This window comes from Rhipicephalus microplus, chromosome X, assembly GCF_043290135.1.
Source record: "Rhipicephalus microplus isolate Deutch F79 chromosome X, USDA_Rmic, whole genome shotgun sequence".
Classification (NCBI taxonomy): Eukaryota; Metazoa; Arthropoda; class Arachnida; order Ixodida; family Ixodidae; genus Rhipicephalus; species Rhipicephalus microplus.
Genome location: NC_134710.1, coordinates 7,119,445 through 7,136,101, shown reverse-complemented (window position 1 = coordinate 7,136,101; position 16,657 = coordinate 7,119,445). Strand labels below are relative to the sequence as shown.

At 44.4% G+C, this 16,657-nt stretch overlaps 1 protein-coding gene across 7 annotated transcripts in view; it reads right to left on the bottom strand.

Annotated features, from left to right (window-relative positions):
- Positions 1–16,657, bottom strand: part of hfp (Poly(U)-binding-splicing factor hfp) — a 117,685-nt gene that overhangs the window by 81,749 nt on the left and 19,279 nt on the right. For 3 of the 7 annotated variants that reach the window (XM_075881758.1, XM_075881757.1, XM_075881759.1), the window contains 2 exons: positions 12,929–13,002; positions 9,348–9,580 (listed from right to left, as the gene is read on the bottom strand). In XM_075881758.1, coding sequence (XP_075737873.1) covers positions 9,348–9,580; positions 12,929–12,962 — 267 coding nt within the window. In that variant the 5' untranslated portion in view covers positions 12,963–13,002. The other 4 variants (XM_075881755.1, XM_075881761.1, XM_075881760.1 and 1 more) reach the window with 4 other exon arrangements.

The window sequence follows — 16,657 nt, the reverse complement described above, 5'->3', positions numbered from 1 at the left end:
TTTTGGGCCCCCTTCGAGGTCACAGCAGATATCACTGTTGCGGTTGAACAATTGCGAGAAAAGATAGTCGCAAAAAGTTTTTGTAGCGTGCGCGGGCGTCCCGGGGAAAGCTTGCAGAAGTTAGTACCGTCAGCCACCGAAAATGACTCAAGTGCAACCAAGAAATTATTTCCAAACAGCGTACGCGTATGTCAATTGAGAAAGGCTAAGAGACTTCACATTTTTTTGCATTGCCACATTTTTTCTTCCCCCCAGAAAAAGTGTTAAATTTACCCCGCATGAATGCATCCCCCAACTTTGCTCTGATTTTTCTATAAAAAAAAAAAGTGTGTTCATTACACAAGTAAATATGGTAGCGTCTGCACGCCTTGACTGATGGGGCAAACTGGAGGTAGGCGACATGGCCTGAATTTGTGGCCGAAATTAGCGCGACTGAGTAAATTTGAGGCTGGCTGAGCATTTTGGCGCAGCGTGGCACAATTTCAGCAAATTTCACAGTTTAGGTGCAGCTTGGCACAACAATCGAGAATCGTATCACCAACTTAGGTTGGTAGCATTCCGAAATTTTTCCCAGTCCACCTTGTCCATCTACCATCTGGGACCCTGTGGAGGACCTGCATTATCTACAGTCAACTGCCGATTTTTCGGACCCTCTAGGGAGCGAAAAACCGTCCGAAAGAAATGAATGCAAGCAAAAAAACATGCATTATTTTACTGATAATTTTCAATGAAAGCAAAAAACGCACCATTTCATTGATATTTCTGAGATCAAGAGGGTCAAGGTCAAAGCACCAGACTTCAGGAACTCTGCCAAAGCATCAGTGGGGTGGCTCTGAAAAAAGCCGTTAAAAAAAAAGCATGCAGCCGACAGCAGGTGCGTCAGGCCAGCCGGTGTTAGAGCTGCCGTGGCTTGAAAAACTTGATCCTTGTTTGAACGGCGTTCCGCTTGCATGTGATTACATTAGCCTTGATCTGAGCAAGGGTCATGTCATCACTGTACACCAATGTCATCAACGCAAGCACCAATTTGGCGGTCGTAGGTGACGCAGGCCTTGGTTCCTCATTTTCGACATCGAAGTCATCTGAATCGGCCATAACCTGACTGATCGTCGGTTAGCTCTGCGCAGAAGTCGAGCTCGTTGTCAGCGTCGACGAACCACTCAAAAGTTATTTCCATGGGCTTCCAGCAGAGCGGAGGTTGTTGATAATATTGTCCATGAGGGGGCACAAGTCAGTCACGCTGTCGCTTTCTTCAGGCAAGTCTGCTGCCTCTGTGACGAGTACGAAGCCCACGTGGTGAAAGCAGTTGTGAAGCATGTCTTGCGTTACTGCCTTCCATGCGTCCGCAAGCATTCAGACAGAAGACAGTAGTCAACGCTGTAGCCTTTCTCGTTTTCCGAGCACAGCAACATACGGTTGAGTATACGTGAACGGTACAAAAGTTTCAGATTACGGATAATGCCTTGGTCTGTCGGTTGGAGGATCGCAGTCGTGTTGGGCAGCATGAATTCCAGCTGGATAGCCTTCAAGTTATTGATGTGACCATGAGCAGCGCAGTTGTCAACGAAGAGCAGAACACGTCTGTTCTGTTGTTCAAACTTCCTGTCCTTCCTGCGGACGTAACAAAACACTGCTCAAACAACTGCTGCGTTACCCATGCCTTTTTGTTGGCTTCGTATAACACAGGCAGCTTTGCCCTTTTAAAACACCTCGGGCTCTTGGACTTCCCTATTACTAACAAAGGAAGTTTCTCGCTGTCAGACATGTTGCTGCCAACAAGAACGGTGTCACAAAACGAGCGCTCAAAAAAGGGCGCGCCGCCAAATTCTTGCGACGAAACGCCGGAGTGATGCCGCGAGGTCAACGATAAAGAAAAAGAAAACAAGCATCCAAAGACTCCCCTCCCCGGGCACGCGCCCCTCTCCCCTCGGAAGCGTAGGTTCGCCGACGAACCTCCTCACCCCACATCGGCGGCCGAGCAAGCCCTCGAAATTTCTCGATGGAAAGGGGCGTGGTGATGCCAGGTTGAGTCATCCGTCGCGGACGGCCCCCGTATCGTCTCGCCCTTTCCCCCGGCCTTCGCTGCGCATCGCGCCGACGAAATGATGAGAACTTTCTGGAATCTCGCGCGGAAGGTATTTAATCGAGCAGCCGAGATGAGAGATCAGGAGAAGACGGAAGTTAGCGCCAGAGCGCGTAGGGTATTCCGCCGTGTAGTCGGCGAAGGTTTTGTCCGTAGTGACAAAGCAGGAGAAGAAGAGGATTTCCACCTGAGGGGTGAAGGCTCGAGCTACAAGCAAGAGCGTGTGTCTACCGCTATCGAGCGAAGAAGCGTGGCAACAGCTGCGTGTGAAGCCGACGTGTTTCCGGCGAAGAAGTTTGAAGCTTGAAGAGTGGCCAATTGAAGACGCGAGGTTTCCTGAAAGAGAAACTTCGGGGGCAGCGGAACGACAACTACGCTGGACTTTGAGTGAGTGATTCTCGGAAGAGTATCATTCAGACTTTTGTTCCAAGATTTTTGGACTGAATAAGTTTTCTAACTCTTTAGTCTTTAAGTGTCTTGGTTGTTCAATGCATGCGACTGCATTGTAGTGCGTATTGTTGTCTATGTCCGTTGTTTCGAGTGTGGCTGATTGTACTGTGTAGTACATTGTTTGATTGGTGACATATTGTATTCAACTATTGTCAAGTATGCATACTTGTGTATCGTTTTGATCTGCCATAATTGAGAATATAATTTTGTTTTGTTTACCAGCTTTTGGCTCTGACTTGTTCTTTGGGCCACAGCCGGCGTCTGCTGGCGCGCCAAATAGGACCACTTCTGAATTGTCCACGCTTTCGTGGTGCGGTTCGGGGGGCCAATACTTCGGTCCTTGGAATTAGCCCGGCGATCGCCTCCCGAATTAACGAGACCTGTGACAACGGTCAGCCGTTCTTTGCTATGCTTGCCACCATGGCATGCGTCATCAACAAAAGCGAGTGTTCTTTCCGGCAGCAGCTTGTAAAACAAGCCAGTTTCGGCGCAGTTGAAAATGTCAGCAGAGAACTACTGCAACAAAGACTGGAGTTTTCCACTGCGGTACAGCGCAATAACTGCACTGTCGACGGCATCGCTTTCGCCACACATCTTCAACTTGAGGTCATTCTGATGCTTAATGTTTCTCAGCCATCCATCACTGAACTTAAAATCAGTGATGTCCACTCGAAGCGCGAGAGTTTCCGCTTTTTGTTTCAAGATGCAGCTCGAGACTGGCAGCCGCTTGGCAATCATTGAATTAAGCCACACGACGAGAGCGTTCTCAAGCTTTAGATGAAGACCTTGGCTTGCATTCATCTTTTGGGCACCAGACGATTTTTCGTCCACTTACAAGATCTTGCCTTCGTTCCTCAGGAAATCGGAAACTGTTCACTTGGAAATGCCGAAATTCTTGCTCACTTCAGCCTACTCTTCACTAACTTAAGAATGGCGGCTTTCTTCTCCATCGTTAACCGACGGTACTGTTTTTCACACTTCGATGCCATTGGCGAGGATGACGAAGCCGGAGTGGGGGCCATCGCAGGCAAGCGAAATACTCACGATGTGAACAAAGGAGTTTGCTGACGAGCGTCGAAGCACCTAGGCTTAGCGTTGCAGAGCACACTTCACACGATCGCACAACCACGCACTAGGCTAGCCAAACACCATGTGGGCTGCGTAAACAAAACGGCGCGACGGCAGGCAACGGTGCCTCGGGTACTCCTGAGGTGTCGCTGGTAAACATTCAAGATAGCCAGCGTGGCCAGACCAAATCGATGTGTGACGGTTAGTTCTAGTTCAAAGTGGTGAAACGCTTCGCAAAAGCGCTGCGCGGGAAGCCAGAGTGGCACGCACGAGCACAAGCGCTAAAGCGAAAGGAACTTTATTGGCGCCAAAAAGTTTCTGGGTGGATAGTTTCAATTGTAAGCGAAGCACCCTTGCACAATAAACACGGCCAGTGTTAGGAATCTCAGAGGCCGTGTGTGTTTCTCTGCTAATGATCAACGAGTCCAAGCAACAGATGCCGCCACAGTAGACCGGCGTGCTCATTTATGCGATAGTAATCGCGTGTGACGCAGTTGTGGTGGTTTCCACTGGAGGTCAGTGGTGGTTTCCGACCTTCCGTCGCGTCAAAAGGTCCGGGAAATTGGACTCCCGGGGGTTCGAGCGAACGAAATTTCAGACTTTCTTATACATTGATTCTATGGGGCTCATGGCGGTGCTGCGAAGATCTCCGAATTATCGGGAATCGGCAGTTGACTGTATTGTTGTACTGAATATTAAAGGAATATGGTCACTTCCGTATGGATTATTTATGACTTTTTATGTGAGTAAATGTCGAAGCGATGGAGAGACAATGCTGAGGTCCACCGATAAGTAGGTATTGTTAGCGAGGCTATAGTATGCTGGGTCCTTTCGATTTAGGAGACATGCACCAGAAGAGAAAAGTAACTGTTCAATTAGGTAGGTGGCCTCGCACATTGTAGTGAGAGTCACCCCATAGGCTACTATGTGCATTAAGGTCCGCTAGGATGAGAAAGGGTTCTGGAAGTTCATTGATTAGTGACTGGAATTCGTGTTTGTTCAGTTGATGGTGTGCAGGTATGTAAATACTGCAAATTTTTACTAGTTTGTTGAAAATGACAGCTCGGACAGCTACTGCTTCAAGAGATGTTTGAAGTGGTAAATGTATGCAGGCTATTCTTTGACTAACTAAAATGGCAACACCACCGGATGACGCGACACATTATCTCGATCCTTTTGAAAGATAACGTGATTGCGTAGAAAGTTAGTGTGTTTTAATTGTAAGTGTGTTTCTTGCACACACAGCACTTTCAGTGTATGTTTGCGTAAAAGTTACTGGATATCGTCGAGGTTCCTCAGTAGTCCTCAGACGCTCCACTGTAGTATTTGTGTAATTTTAAAATTGTGTGGTGCTGTGTGTACAAAAAGTGTTCCCTTAGATTACAGACCATTTTGGGGGCCCTGTAATGCATTTTTTTTTTCTGGTGCGCTCCAAAGAGCTGCGACTTTCCTTCGGCATATGAGACGCTGGAGGAGTGGAACTTGTATCCATTACATCTTGTGAGGTGTTGGATAGTGCCTGCTCGGAAGGCATGTTCACGGAACTTTTGGACCGAACTTTGCTCACAGTGGTCCTGGGTCCAGCAGACACGAGAGTCTGCCAGCCCTGTTTGTCAGGTGGCGGATCAGCACAGGATACTCCAGCCGGGGGTGCTGATGGCACGACCGCCGCCACACACTTGTGTGAAATTTGCCGGTGTGGAAACAAGTGGCACAGCCCCGGCACATCGCATCAGAGAAGGAGGGATAATACGGGTTGTGTAGTGTGAAATGCTTACATGCATCTTGGAAGGACAAGTTGAATTATTTTCAGTGCTATTATTTTCTTTTCCTTCTTGCACAAGGGGCAGGATCACGAGTAAGCAGGATGATCTTCACAGTCAGCACGATGCGCTGCTGAAGCACATTTGTAGGACGAGTGTTCAATGGATGAGCATTTTGCACAAGTAAAGTGCCCTCTGCAACTTTGCGATCCATGTCCAAAGCGCTGACACTTGAAACGACAGGGATTGGGTATGTAGGGTCGGACACGGGGCTTGCAATAACCAGTTTCAATGAATTCAGATAGTTTGTTGGTTCGAAAGGTAATTATGTGTTTTGTAGGAATTCGTTTGTTGTCACGCCTGATCATTATTCTCTGTACCTTCACAATGTTCTCCTCTTGTCATCCTTCTAATAGTTCGCTTTCACCCAACTCGAAAGTTCATCATCAGAAATTAAACCACGGACTATATTCATAGACCTGTGTGGACCCACTGAAACAACAATTTTCGATAGTTTGTCGTATTGGGCTTTGTCTCGAACTTCCAAAAAGAGGCTGCCACTTTCAATCTTTGCGATTTTGTGACCTGGGCCAATTTCTTCTGTTAAGAGTTTTCAATACTAGGAATGGTGAAATCGCTCGGGCTTTCTTCTGTTCATTTTTACTATGAATGACATGATATTTTGGGCAGCTCTGCCTTGGTTTGGTTAGGGTGATTGCTTCATCGATGCATCACCTTTTGAGGGAGCAATCAGAAAAAAGGGGGAAAAGCGTTTGCCATAGGGAGAGTATATTTCGGCGGCGATGGTGACCACCCACCACCGAGTCCAACAAGGGGACGCTAGAAGGTTGAATCACAAACGCTTGGAGACGCCAACCATGCATCTCCGATATAACCTAATGATTTACCAAAGGTTCAATATCTATACAAGGTTAACCCTCGCCGCCAGGAAATTCGGAAGTAAATGGAAAAAAGAAGTTCACAGGACAGATAAAAAGATGTGAGAAAAAGACGAAGATGTCGGGAGAGAAAGAGATTGGAAAAAGGCGACTGCCAGTTTCCCCTGGGTGGGTCAGCCCAGGGGTGCAGTCTACGTGAAGCTGGGGCCGAAGGGGTGTGTTGCCTTTGCCGGGGGTCCTTAAAGGTCTAAACACCCAGGATCAGCTCAACCCCCAAGATCCCCTTTTTTCCAAACACGGCTAAGCCACGCACGGCGAAGCGTGAGAGGAGATCGAAACACCCCGTTGGCTTGGGTCCGTGGTGTTGCCACACACGGAACGCCTACATGCTCAGACGCTCCTGCGAGGATAACAGTTTGGGGATCACATCTCGCTGTGATAAGAATTTGGCATTCGTAAACGAAGAAAAATGTTGTTGTCAATATCGGCTGAAATCGATTACAATGTGCAATCATGAAGGGGCGGTCGTTCAAGAAAGAAACTGAAGACATTGCAGCAATTTGGTGCCCGTAAGCCGAAGCCGTCGATCGTGAAAAAGAAATTCAGTCCTGCGACTTCTGCAAGCAGCTATGAAGGCGTACAAACGCCCCGAAGTACAACGCCCCAAAAATAGGCTTTGCGAAAAATCGATTTGTTGACCATTTTTTACTGTTTTAAGACCCGCATCCCTTCTTAAAGGAGGTACACCGGAAACAGAGAGACTGTGACGAAGGCGTTAGGAAAGAGGATGGGGACGCAGAACATACAAGGAGCAGAGCGTGGAGGAAAAAATCACAGCATATCCACAGAGTGAATGACGATGAGTGGGGCAAAGCTTTGGAGGGCTTTATTGGTAAACCCTGAATCCATCCATCCGTCCGTTCAGCTGCTGAGTGAGTAATAAAACTAGGCGGTCACGTACTAAGAGAGACATGCATGTACACACAGTGCAAGACCAAGACGAATACGAAAGGATACAGTATACAACTATTAAATTACCCAAGATTAAAGTGGTAAACAAACTTATAGCAAAATCATGCAGTTTTTAGCGAATATCTCACATGTGAGCCACAGTGAATAGAAGAAAACCAAGGTAATTTGGGCTCACGTGGTCCTTTGCTTTTGCATGGTGTGTGCGTGCGTGTATATAGTTTCCAGCATTCGATTGTGTGTGAAAGATTGCCTTATTTCTTTCAAATCTTGTTGGTGGCGTTCAATAAAGGAGAAGATTGAAATATTTGTTTCCGGGTATGTTAGATGATCTATACCTAAGGGCTTTTCATACTTTTTTTTTCGTTGCCGGAGTGATTTTTTCCATGCAATCCCTTCAGTTGGGTCAAAACAGTTTTGCGCGTCTGCAGTTACCTTAGTGAAGGCATGTTTTTCTTAAAAAAGCCGGAAAAAAAAAAAAAAAACCTGGCTAGGCTTCAAAACCCCCCAATATCCCGTCACCCACAATGCAACTATTCAACCGCTAAACATCACAAAAACCTTTCGTACTTGGCCACACTGCCAGTATAACAAGCTTTTATCATGAATTGGTGTTAGAATAATCTGTTCATTTAACCTTAAAGGCACTATAAAGTTAAATAACAATTTACGTCGGAGTGAAAGCTCAATGTATGACATCTAAAACGACAACATTATTAACAGCAGTACCCCACTTACCGAGACATTGAGGTAAATGCACAAGAATGCGTGCGCCACAGCAGGACATTCTCAAAATGATCCTGATGACGTCAGACAAACCGCCTACAATCAATCACTATTAATTGATCTAGCTGCACTAAATAAAAAATCTTCTGAGCATCAAAAACCCAATAAAATGCTGCTTGTTCGTTTCTGTTTGATTCATGAAAAAAAGAAACACGGACGTTACTACGGGGAATGGCGCGAGTCCGCTTCTTGAGGCGGGTAATTTGAAGTGCACTAACTCGATGCGGGCCACTAGCACGTGATTTAATTTAAAATAGGCCCTTCCTTGTCACAAAACTAACACTACAAGGTGTCTGGACCACCATTTAAACAATCAACGTCGACTTACTAGTTGCCTTTAGTGTCCCTTTAATGCGAGGCTTCATGAAGGCGTAGATTTGACCTGGATAGGCGTTTTCGCGGCTTATCCCCGTATTCACAAACGCTCCTTGACTCGACTTTTACCCTTCACTTGCCAGAGTTGAGCACTGCACCAAAGCTCGGCTCAAAATGACCCTGCGCTACTCAAGAATCGCAGTAGATTATTGCTCATATGCAGTGACTTCTCGTGCCTAGAGACGGCGCTCCCATCAGCTTTCTCAAGTGAAGGTGAAGCGTTGAGTGAAGGGACGTTCTAGAATATGGGGGTTAACACCTATATAGCACATTTATAGGGGACTAGGTGTGGAATAACATTTAATCGATCATTTTGATTATTTTGAACTTTCAACAACTTAAATTCATGTCTAAATGAATTTGAATACAGTAATATTTGTTTGAATATTCAAAGCATTCGAATATTCACACAAGCCAATAAATAACCTTTGTACTTAAAGAAATTACATTTGCAGTATTATTCTATGAGGGGCTTGTATTGAAAGTGTATGGTTAAATTTTTTTTTTCTACCTAGGGTAAAGTACTAGTGATGCTTTTATGAATTCTTTTGTCGTTACATTTTTATTTGCTAATTTTCTAATATTCCAAATGAATCAGTTTGAAGTGAATAACTTAGGAGTATTGAATGCTATTCTGTTTCTTGTTGCTTTTTCGCACAGTTTTGTAGTGTTGAAGTGAATACTGTTGGAAAGAACAATTTTTCCTTCATCATTTGATACCCTGCACCTTAGTGCAAGTCTATTTCTGTGGCAGGACGAAGCTTTTTCCTGGACTACTAAAAAACAACACATTTTTCACAGTTCCAAAAGTGTTAGGCAGTGAAGCAAAAATTGTATGCAGTTAAGCACTACTTATAGCCATGCCATTTGTTTCTCATGTTAATTAACGGAGCTTTGATAGTATACACATACGCTTCAAAGAATCTGAGCAAACAGGGAGGGCTGCACACCAACCTGCTGCTGGTGTGCAATGGTCTGCTTCATAAGCACACTCTTGATACTCTGCTCCATGGCAAACTTCTTGGCACGCGTAACCATCTCCAGCTGCTCGGGTGTCAGCTTCATGAGGCCAAAGCCAATGAGTGGAGGCGTGGCCTTGAGGGCTCCTGGCCCCGCCAGCACAGGACCCATCTGCTCTTGCTGCGCTGCCACCTCTTCCTTGGCCTCTCCAGCACTGCCACTAGCATCTGCGCACAACCCACAGCCTTTTCAGCAGGGCATAAAGCCACTGTGTCCCTCGGCATGCAATATTTATTGAAGTGACCTCAAACCCCATTGTTGGTCAGCTGGTGGTGGTGGTGGTGGCCATGTGGTATCACACACTACTGACATGCAGTCATTAATGAATTATGATGTCTTGATGTACTCCATGCCAAAACGATCATAAACACTGCGACAGAAGTCACCTTAACCTACTTAAAAACGCACAAGGTCACTACCCCATCGAAATGCAGTCACAGCTGCAACGATTCAAACCCTGAAACTTGGCAGTGTGACACCTTACCTGTAAATCTACATTGGCGAGTGAACAGAAGAACTAGCCTAGTCAAATGCTGTACTAGCTGAAGGAGTACCTTATGCGGCATGAAACAACTGGTTGACTATACAGAAGGACCAAGTAATTACAGACACTTTTCTCTTCCATGAGACATAGCCGACACAAGCAGAGTAACAGCTACAGCAGACCAGAGAATGCAACGATGTCGCATCGGCTTATCCCAAGGACTCTCAAAACTGGATTCTGCAAACGATCGGAATGAATGCAACCCTATTACCTTCAGTCCCCATCAACACCCAATTGAATGAAATAAATAAAAACGTTTGCATTTCATTTTAGACTTAACGGTACTGTTACACACCACATCCACAAGCTAGGAGCCAGTAAAGAGAAAGGCAGTAGCATCAAAGGGACTGACAACTGATTTTTCTCGATCCATTTTTCTACAGCGCAACAGAAAGCTCACCCTTCGCAGTGTTTGTAGCTGCAGCAGTTAACCCCAAAAACATGTAGTTATTTTACAAGCAGCATTTCTTGATCTGCAAAGCTTTATATGTACCTTTCCTCCAGCAACGCTGATAAGCGATGCGCCAGTCCTTCTCGGAATTTCTGAATCCAATTGTGTGGTCCTATGTAGCTTCTAATGGATAAAAATAAAGCACATTGTCATCTGTGGGTGCCACAGTTCTAGCCTACAAAGTTTCACAAATTTTTATCGAGCCAATGTCCCAAAAATACCAAAAAATACATTTTGAAATTTCTGACGTCACACACGCTGATGTCTGCACAAAATTTAAAAATGAAACTTCAATCTTGATTTTTTTCTCCACTAATAATGAACTTATGATCGGCAAATATATGGCATGAGTTTTCACAGTGCAGTTTGTGAATCTATACCAAGTCATTGTTTCTTTTTAATGTCCCTTTAACCACTTTTGAGTTTTTCAACCATTTTTGATAATAATAAGCTATTACAATGAAATGATGTGGCATTAAACACATTCCCTGTGTTTGTACCACGTTGTGTGTGCCTGTGTGGGTGGCTTGTCCTGGCGCTGTTACTCTCTCGATAAAAGAGCCAAGCCAAGTCACCGAAATTGTCATTACGAATATGCACGGCTGTGCCAAGTAGCAGTGTACATCATTTCTGAGACATACTGCTGGTAGCAAAACCACGTCACTTCAACATCTTAGCAAACTGGACACTGCGTGCACGGTTGCGTGAGAATGCTGAAAAGTTACTCAAGATGCACTGATGAGCCTGGCATCATAATGCCACGAGTAGACAGCCCCATATCGATGCATACTGCTAACACAGGCCTATAATTTACAAAGTAATATCTTTTAATACAAAAAAATTAACAATAATTCAATAATAAAAAAATTGCCGGCATGTACAGCAATCAATAGTCATATGGCTGGGCACATCGGTTCATTCATGTTTTTGCCATCAGAGGCGCCACAGCTCATTCTTTGTAACTTTCAATCAGAAAATGAAAACATAAATCCCCCTTTCACAAAAAAAAAGTCAGGGTTGGTTTGAGTCAATGCAACGCACAATCTTTCCATCTGTAGAGTCATCTGTTTCCATGTTTTGGGCAGTTGTCGATCCCTTTAAGACTCTTCCTATGCATACATTGAAATTTTTGCAATTAGCAAACGGAGCTAGCCACACGTGACAAGCCCTAGGCCACTGTGTTCGCAAGTGCAGCGCTTGTGTGGGAATAGAGTGATTCGGAAGAGGGGAGGGCGGCACTCAGGAAAACCTGTTGAGATTGTCAAAGGCCAGAAAGTTATGTGTGGTTGAAAAAACGAAAATTGTTTTCTAGCGCATGCAATCTCTATAGAAGTGACAAACTAAAGTAGAAATACAACCACGAATCTGTACCAACTACTTCCTGTTGCTCTAGAGTGGACCTTAAACTGCTATAGATATCATTGCTGGAACCATATTCAGGCATGATCGCAAAAGTGACAATGTCACCTAGCCTGATGGTGTACTCTGAAAGTTCAAGTGTGATGTGTCGCTGCAGCAGCAGCATCATAACATTTTACCAAATCAGTAATGCCTGATACCATGTGACCACTACCTTTAGTTTTAGCGATACACCCAGTTTTCCATAACAATGCTACGCACAGAAGGTATTTATACTTAACAGGCACATTTATTGCGCTCTAAAGAAGCTGATGCCTTATTTAACCACTGGCTCAAATAAAAACTAGTATTAGTACTACTTTAAAGCTTGTGCTTGTCAAACTGGTTTACCCAGCTCTTCAAACATCATTGTTAGTGCATGAACCCCCTCGACTGGCCCAGCAGTTGTGATACCGGCTCACATTGTTTCAATGCCATTGTTAGCAGATGAACAACCTTTGTCTGCCTAGCAGTTGTGATACTGGCTCACAGAATACCGGTTCACAAGGCCAGCCACTTTGGAAGGTAAATATGATGCATTTGATGATGCCAGATTAAAACGTTTCTTCAAAAGGTTGTCTTTTTCAGAATGTTTGAATGCATGACGCCACACGCAAATATCAGCACAGCGGATTCAATATGACCTTTTCCTTTACAACCACTTCACTGCGCAGCATTGTTTAAACATGACTTAAGAGGTTTAACTTGCATCTTGATTTTTGTTCGGTACAACACCAGCAGAAAGAATGCATAAATTGTGCAGTTGTGAGCAAACTGACGTGTAGTAAAACTAAGCTTTTGATGTAACAGCAGTAAGTTGTGATAATTATGACGTGCTTTTTAAACTTTGAGGACTGGTCAATGAGACAGCTGTTTCATGGCATGCATATTTAAACGCGCAAACTAGAGAGCGAATCGAACAGAGGTCAGCCTCTCCTCACTTGTATTAAATCCCAAGCAGGTAGCTGCTCATGAAAACAGTCAAACAGAGCATGCTTTTTGCTTTTCACAGCAGCAAGCAAAGCACTTGCTTGGGATTTTGCAACCCTGATGAAGCAAGGTATCACCTGGAAAAACAAGAAAGAGGCGAAGAAAAGAGAGCAGACTGAAGGTGGCCATTACCGCCCGCTCTCCATTTGTCACATTCGCAATGCATCGTGTCAACACCATGAGAAGCACCGCACGCCCTCTCTCGACTAAATGGTGTAAAAAAGACACAAAAAAGAGAAAAACATGGCAATCAAGACACGAGGCCAAACACAAATAACACTACACAGTAGCTAGCACGTGGGCTAAGGTACAACGTTAAAGGTCTCAATCAGTAAAATCATTATCAGCTTTGGCATGCAGACGACTATCACTTACTAGAAATTCTTACGAACGGAACAAAATATCTTCCGCCTGTCTGCTAAAAATGAAACACATGAAGGTAAACAGCCCATTTCCAAATTGTGTTGCACAACTTGCATTACTAAATCAGGGTACAAGATGATTTGAGGGAAGTGGGGAAAGGGTGTCAAAGCTAAGGTGTCCGACTCAGGCATGATGGGGTGCCTTCAAAAAGTGGAGGTGCGCAGCAGCTGAAGGATACACCTGCAAAGACTCACCAGGAAGACAGAAAAAAGACGGCAGGTCTTTAGAAACAGCGCTGCTGCCAAGGGCATTATTCATAGCACACTATAGCATAGAACAGCCTATCAACTCACATAGACGCCATATGTGCGTGGCCTCTATTCGCAGTAGCCTCCCCACAGTATGTCCTACAGGGTAATAAAGGGACTACAAACAATCGGTGTAACAAATTGTGTGACGGAGCACAGCAAAACAGCTACACTAACAAAATAGGCACCCCATTATTCTGAATTGATGTTGATGCTCACCTTGTGCTGTTTTTTAATCTAAAAGTTTCCATTCTGTATGCAAGTTTACAAGAGTATATCACAATGTCAAGAAAAATGCAGCATAATAAAAAGTGGCATCCATTCTCCATAGAGTAATTTCTATGCATGCATGCCACTCTCTTTATAAAACTTTCTCTGTGCTGGCTTCATGTAGGAAAGAGTGCCCCATTTCATACGCGTGAAAGATCACGGCTTGGAGATCGAGAGCAACTCACATTATAACCGAAATTTTAGATAAAGATGTAATGATACAAACCGCTAGAACTCCGCAGCTTTTTTTTTTTTTTACAAATTACACAAGTCAACGTAGACTATCACTGCATACGCAATTGCCATCCACCCATATGAAAGCTGTGAATTTCTTGGTTGCTGAAGCTTTCTTGTCAACACAAGATTAATCTTGGTTCGGATTTGAAACTCTGCCTATGCCAGGCATCTTGCAGTTCAAGGGCAAATAACCAAAAACTCAAAGCCCATGTAACATGGAACCTGGCGATTACCCTAGACCAGTATGAAACTAAGAAGCTTCTATTTTGCGGACATTCGTGGTACAAATACGCTTAAACCTCACTTTAACAAAGTTGCATCTTACATAAAAATAAGCTCATTATATCTGAACATTTGTTATAAGGATATATTCCTAACAATATATCTATTGCAAGACTATTTTTCATTTAATTTGCTATAACGTATGTTTCGTTATATCTAGATTCATTATTGGAGGCGAGGCCCACTACTTGAGGAAGCAGTTGCTGCAATCGCGGTGAAGTGCAGAGCTGGATCAAATGATTTTGTCTCGCTCTGGCGAAGAAAACCTGACAATTGGATGTGTTGCTTTTAACTGCGACTTAGCAGTGTTTTGCAGCATTGTTTTGCTTCCACTTTACGTGTGCGGACTTCTACAGACTACACAATCCAGAAAGCTGCAATAAAAGTTATTGGCGGCGAGCCACAGCACGCTACATACACGATGCCACAGTCCTGGCCACTCTCACCTGTACCTTTCCAAGTTGTTGTGATTGTTAATTCAAGCCCATAGGGTTAAATGAGCACCGACCGCGATCGTTCACATAAAAGCAGAATGTTTCAGTTGCCGCACTAGAGCCTTGTTCACAAGAAAAAAAATGTGCAAACAGAACGATTATGTATATGTTAAAATACAACGTACATGTGGAGGAAGTTGCCGTCATTACATTTAAGAATGTGCGCCATCGTCTGAACTGTCAGAGCGTCAAGATAAAGCCCCGAAGTCCAGTTCTTTCCCTTAATTTTTGTTAATTTAAAGGAGCACTGGACATCGAATTTCAAGATCGAGATGTGCCCATCATTCGATCGCTTGGTATGCATAGGTCTTTTTGGCCAAATTTGAACGGCATCTATCACGTGGAAGTTATTTTATCTCGATGTCAAACAGTGTAGAAAAGGTAAGGAGAAAAAACAAAAAAATAGACGGCCCTGCGACATCGACACTAGTGCAATGTGTTCGGTGTGACACATTTCACAAATACCATCCTGAGTGACAATACGCTAGTAGTGATGATGTGTACGATCCGAGTGTACTTATCGTGGTGCCGACTAGCGCGGAAGCGCAGTAACGCACTCACTTGTCGCGTTTGATCTTCGTGGCATTGGATTGAATGATTTAAAAGAACGGCAAAAGAAAAAAGCATGATTAAACGTGTGCTTGTCGGTCAGCATGTCGGGTAGTCATTGCGAGTTGCAGGTGAGTTGCAGTCGTCTAGTTTGAAGCACGGAAAAAGTGCAATGAAGGTGACTTTTTCATATCACGCATGTGTTACACATCAACACGACCACAAGCTATCAAATGTGGAACAGCGAATAGTCAGATATCATCGCTAACAAGTAATACGCAGGTATCGTTGAATTTTAGCTCATCTGTAGACTTTGCGTCCCCGTAAAAGTGGCAATACTAAGAGAGGCTGGATAGGTGGGGCCACTTGAAGGCGCAAAAAAGAACCTGGCAAGCAGGAAACGTGTTCTATTTTTCCGCTGATGCTCATTCGCGATAGCTATATTGCATCGACCCCTCTGCGTATACCTCAATGCTTTGCACACCAAAACACACCAATATAGCTAACTGAGACACACGAGCGAACATGGCTGAAGCGTGCATCCTCGGGCCCCTCTGCAGTGCTGCTTGGAACGGCGTCTATTTCGGAATCACTGCTCTGCAAAAGGTCAATCGAAGCAAAAATAATTCGCGACGTCATGAATCGCGGGGATTTAATGCTCCGGACTGTCGTATTGAGCCCTAGTTGACACTTTGTACGGCGACAACAGCAATGCAGATGACAAGGCATGATTGAATGTGTCCGCCTAGCAGACGAAATGTTTGCAGAGCAGCTGAGCCTGACGTCACTCTTTTCTGTGGAGAAGTCGTCAGCTGTGGCGTGATCTGAAGGTGACAGCGAGGTAGCACCACTGCTGGTGCTCCCAGCGCTAGAAATGGCGAGATTGCCGGCCGGTTTTGTATAGTGCTAGATACCAGTGATATAAATCAATAAAAGTGATAGTTATTCCGCCTTCAGTTGCATTTTAGGTCACGAATCGCTGCTACGGGGTCTATAGCTACTCGCTGACGCAAAAATCTTGGCATGAGTATGATGTCAGTGCTCCTTTAATTTAACCCAGCATTATTTGCACAACACGTAGCTGACCATCTTCTACCAAATAGTCTCCGAGTATATTTTTGTATTCAATAAAGTTTGCGTGTGTCAATTGATATGTATGTTTTGTTACAATACGAAGAAATGTACAGAATTGTAACCCATGCAATACTTATTTCATTTGTTATGTGAACATGTTGACCCCACGCCTTATGTTTATTTTCTTTAAAGACCCCCACAGGGGTCTTTAAAGAAAATAAACTGAGTGACTGACTGATTCTGGTCAATTTCCTGGCCAGTTGCTTCTGCATGCTCGGCCAGCG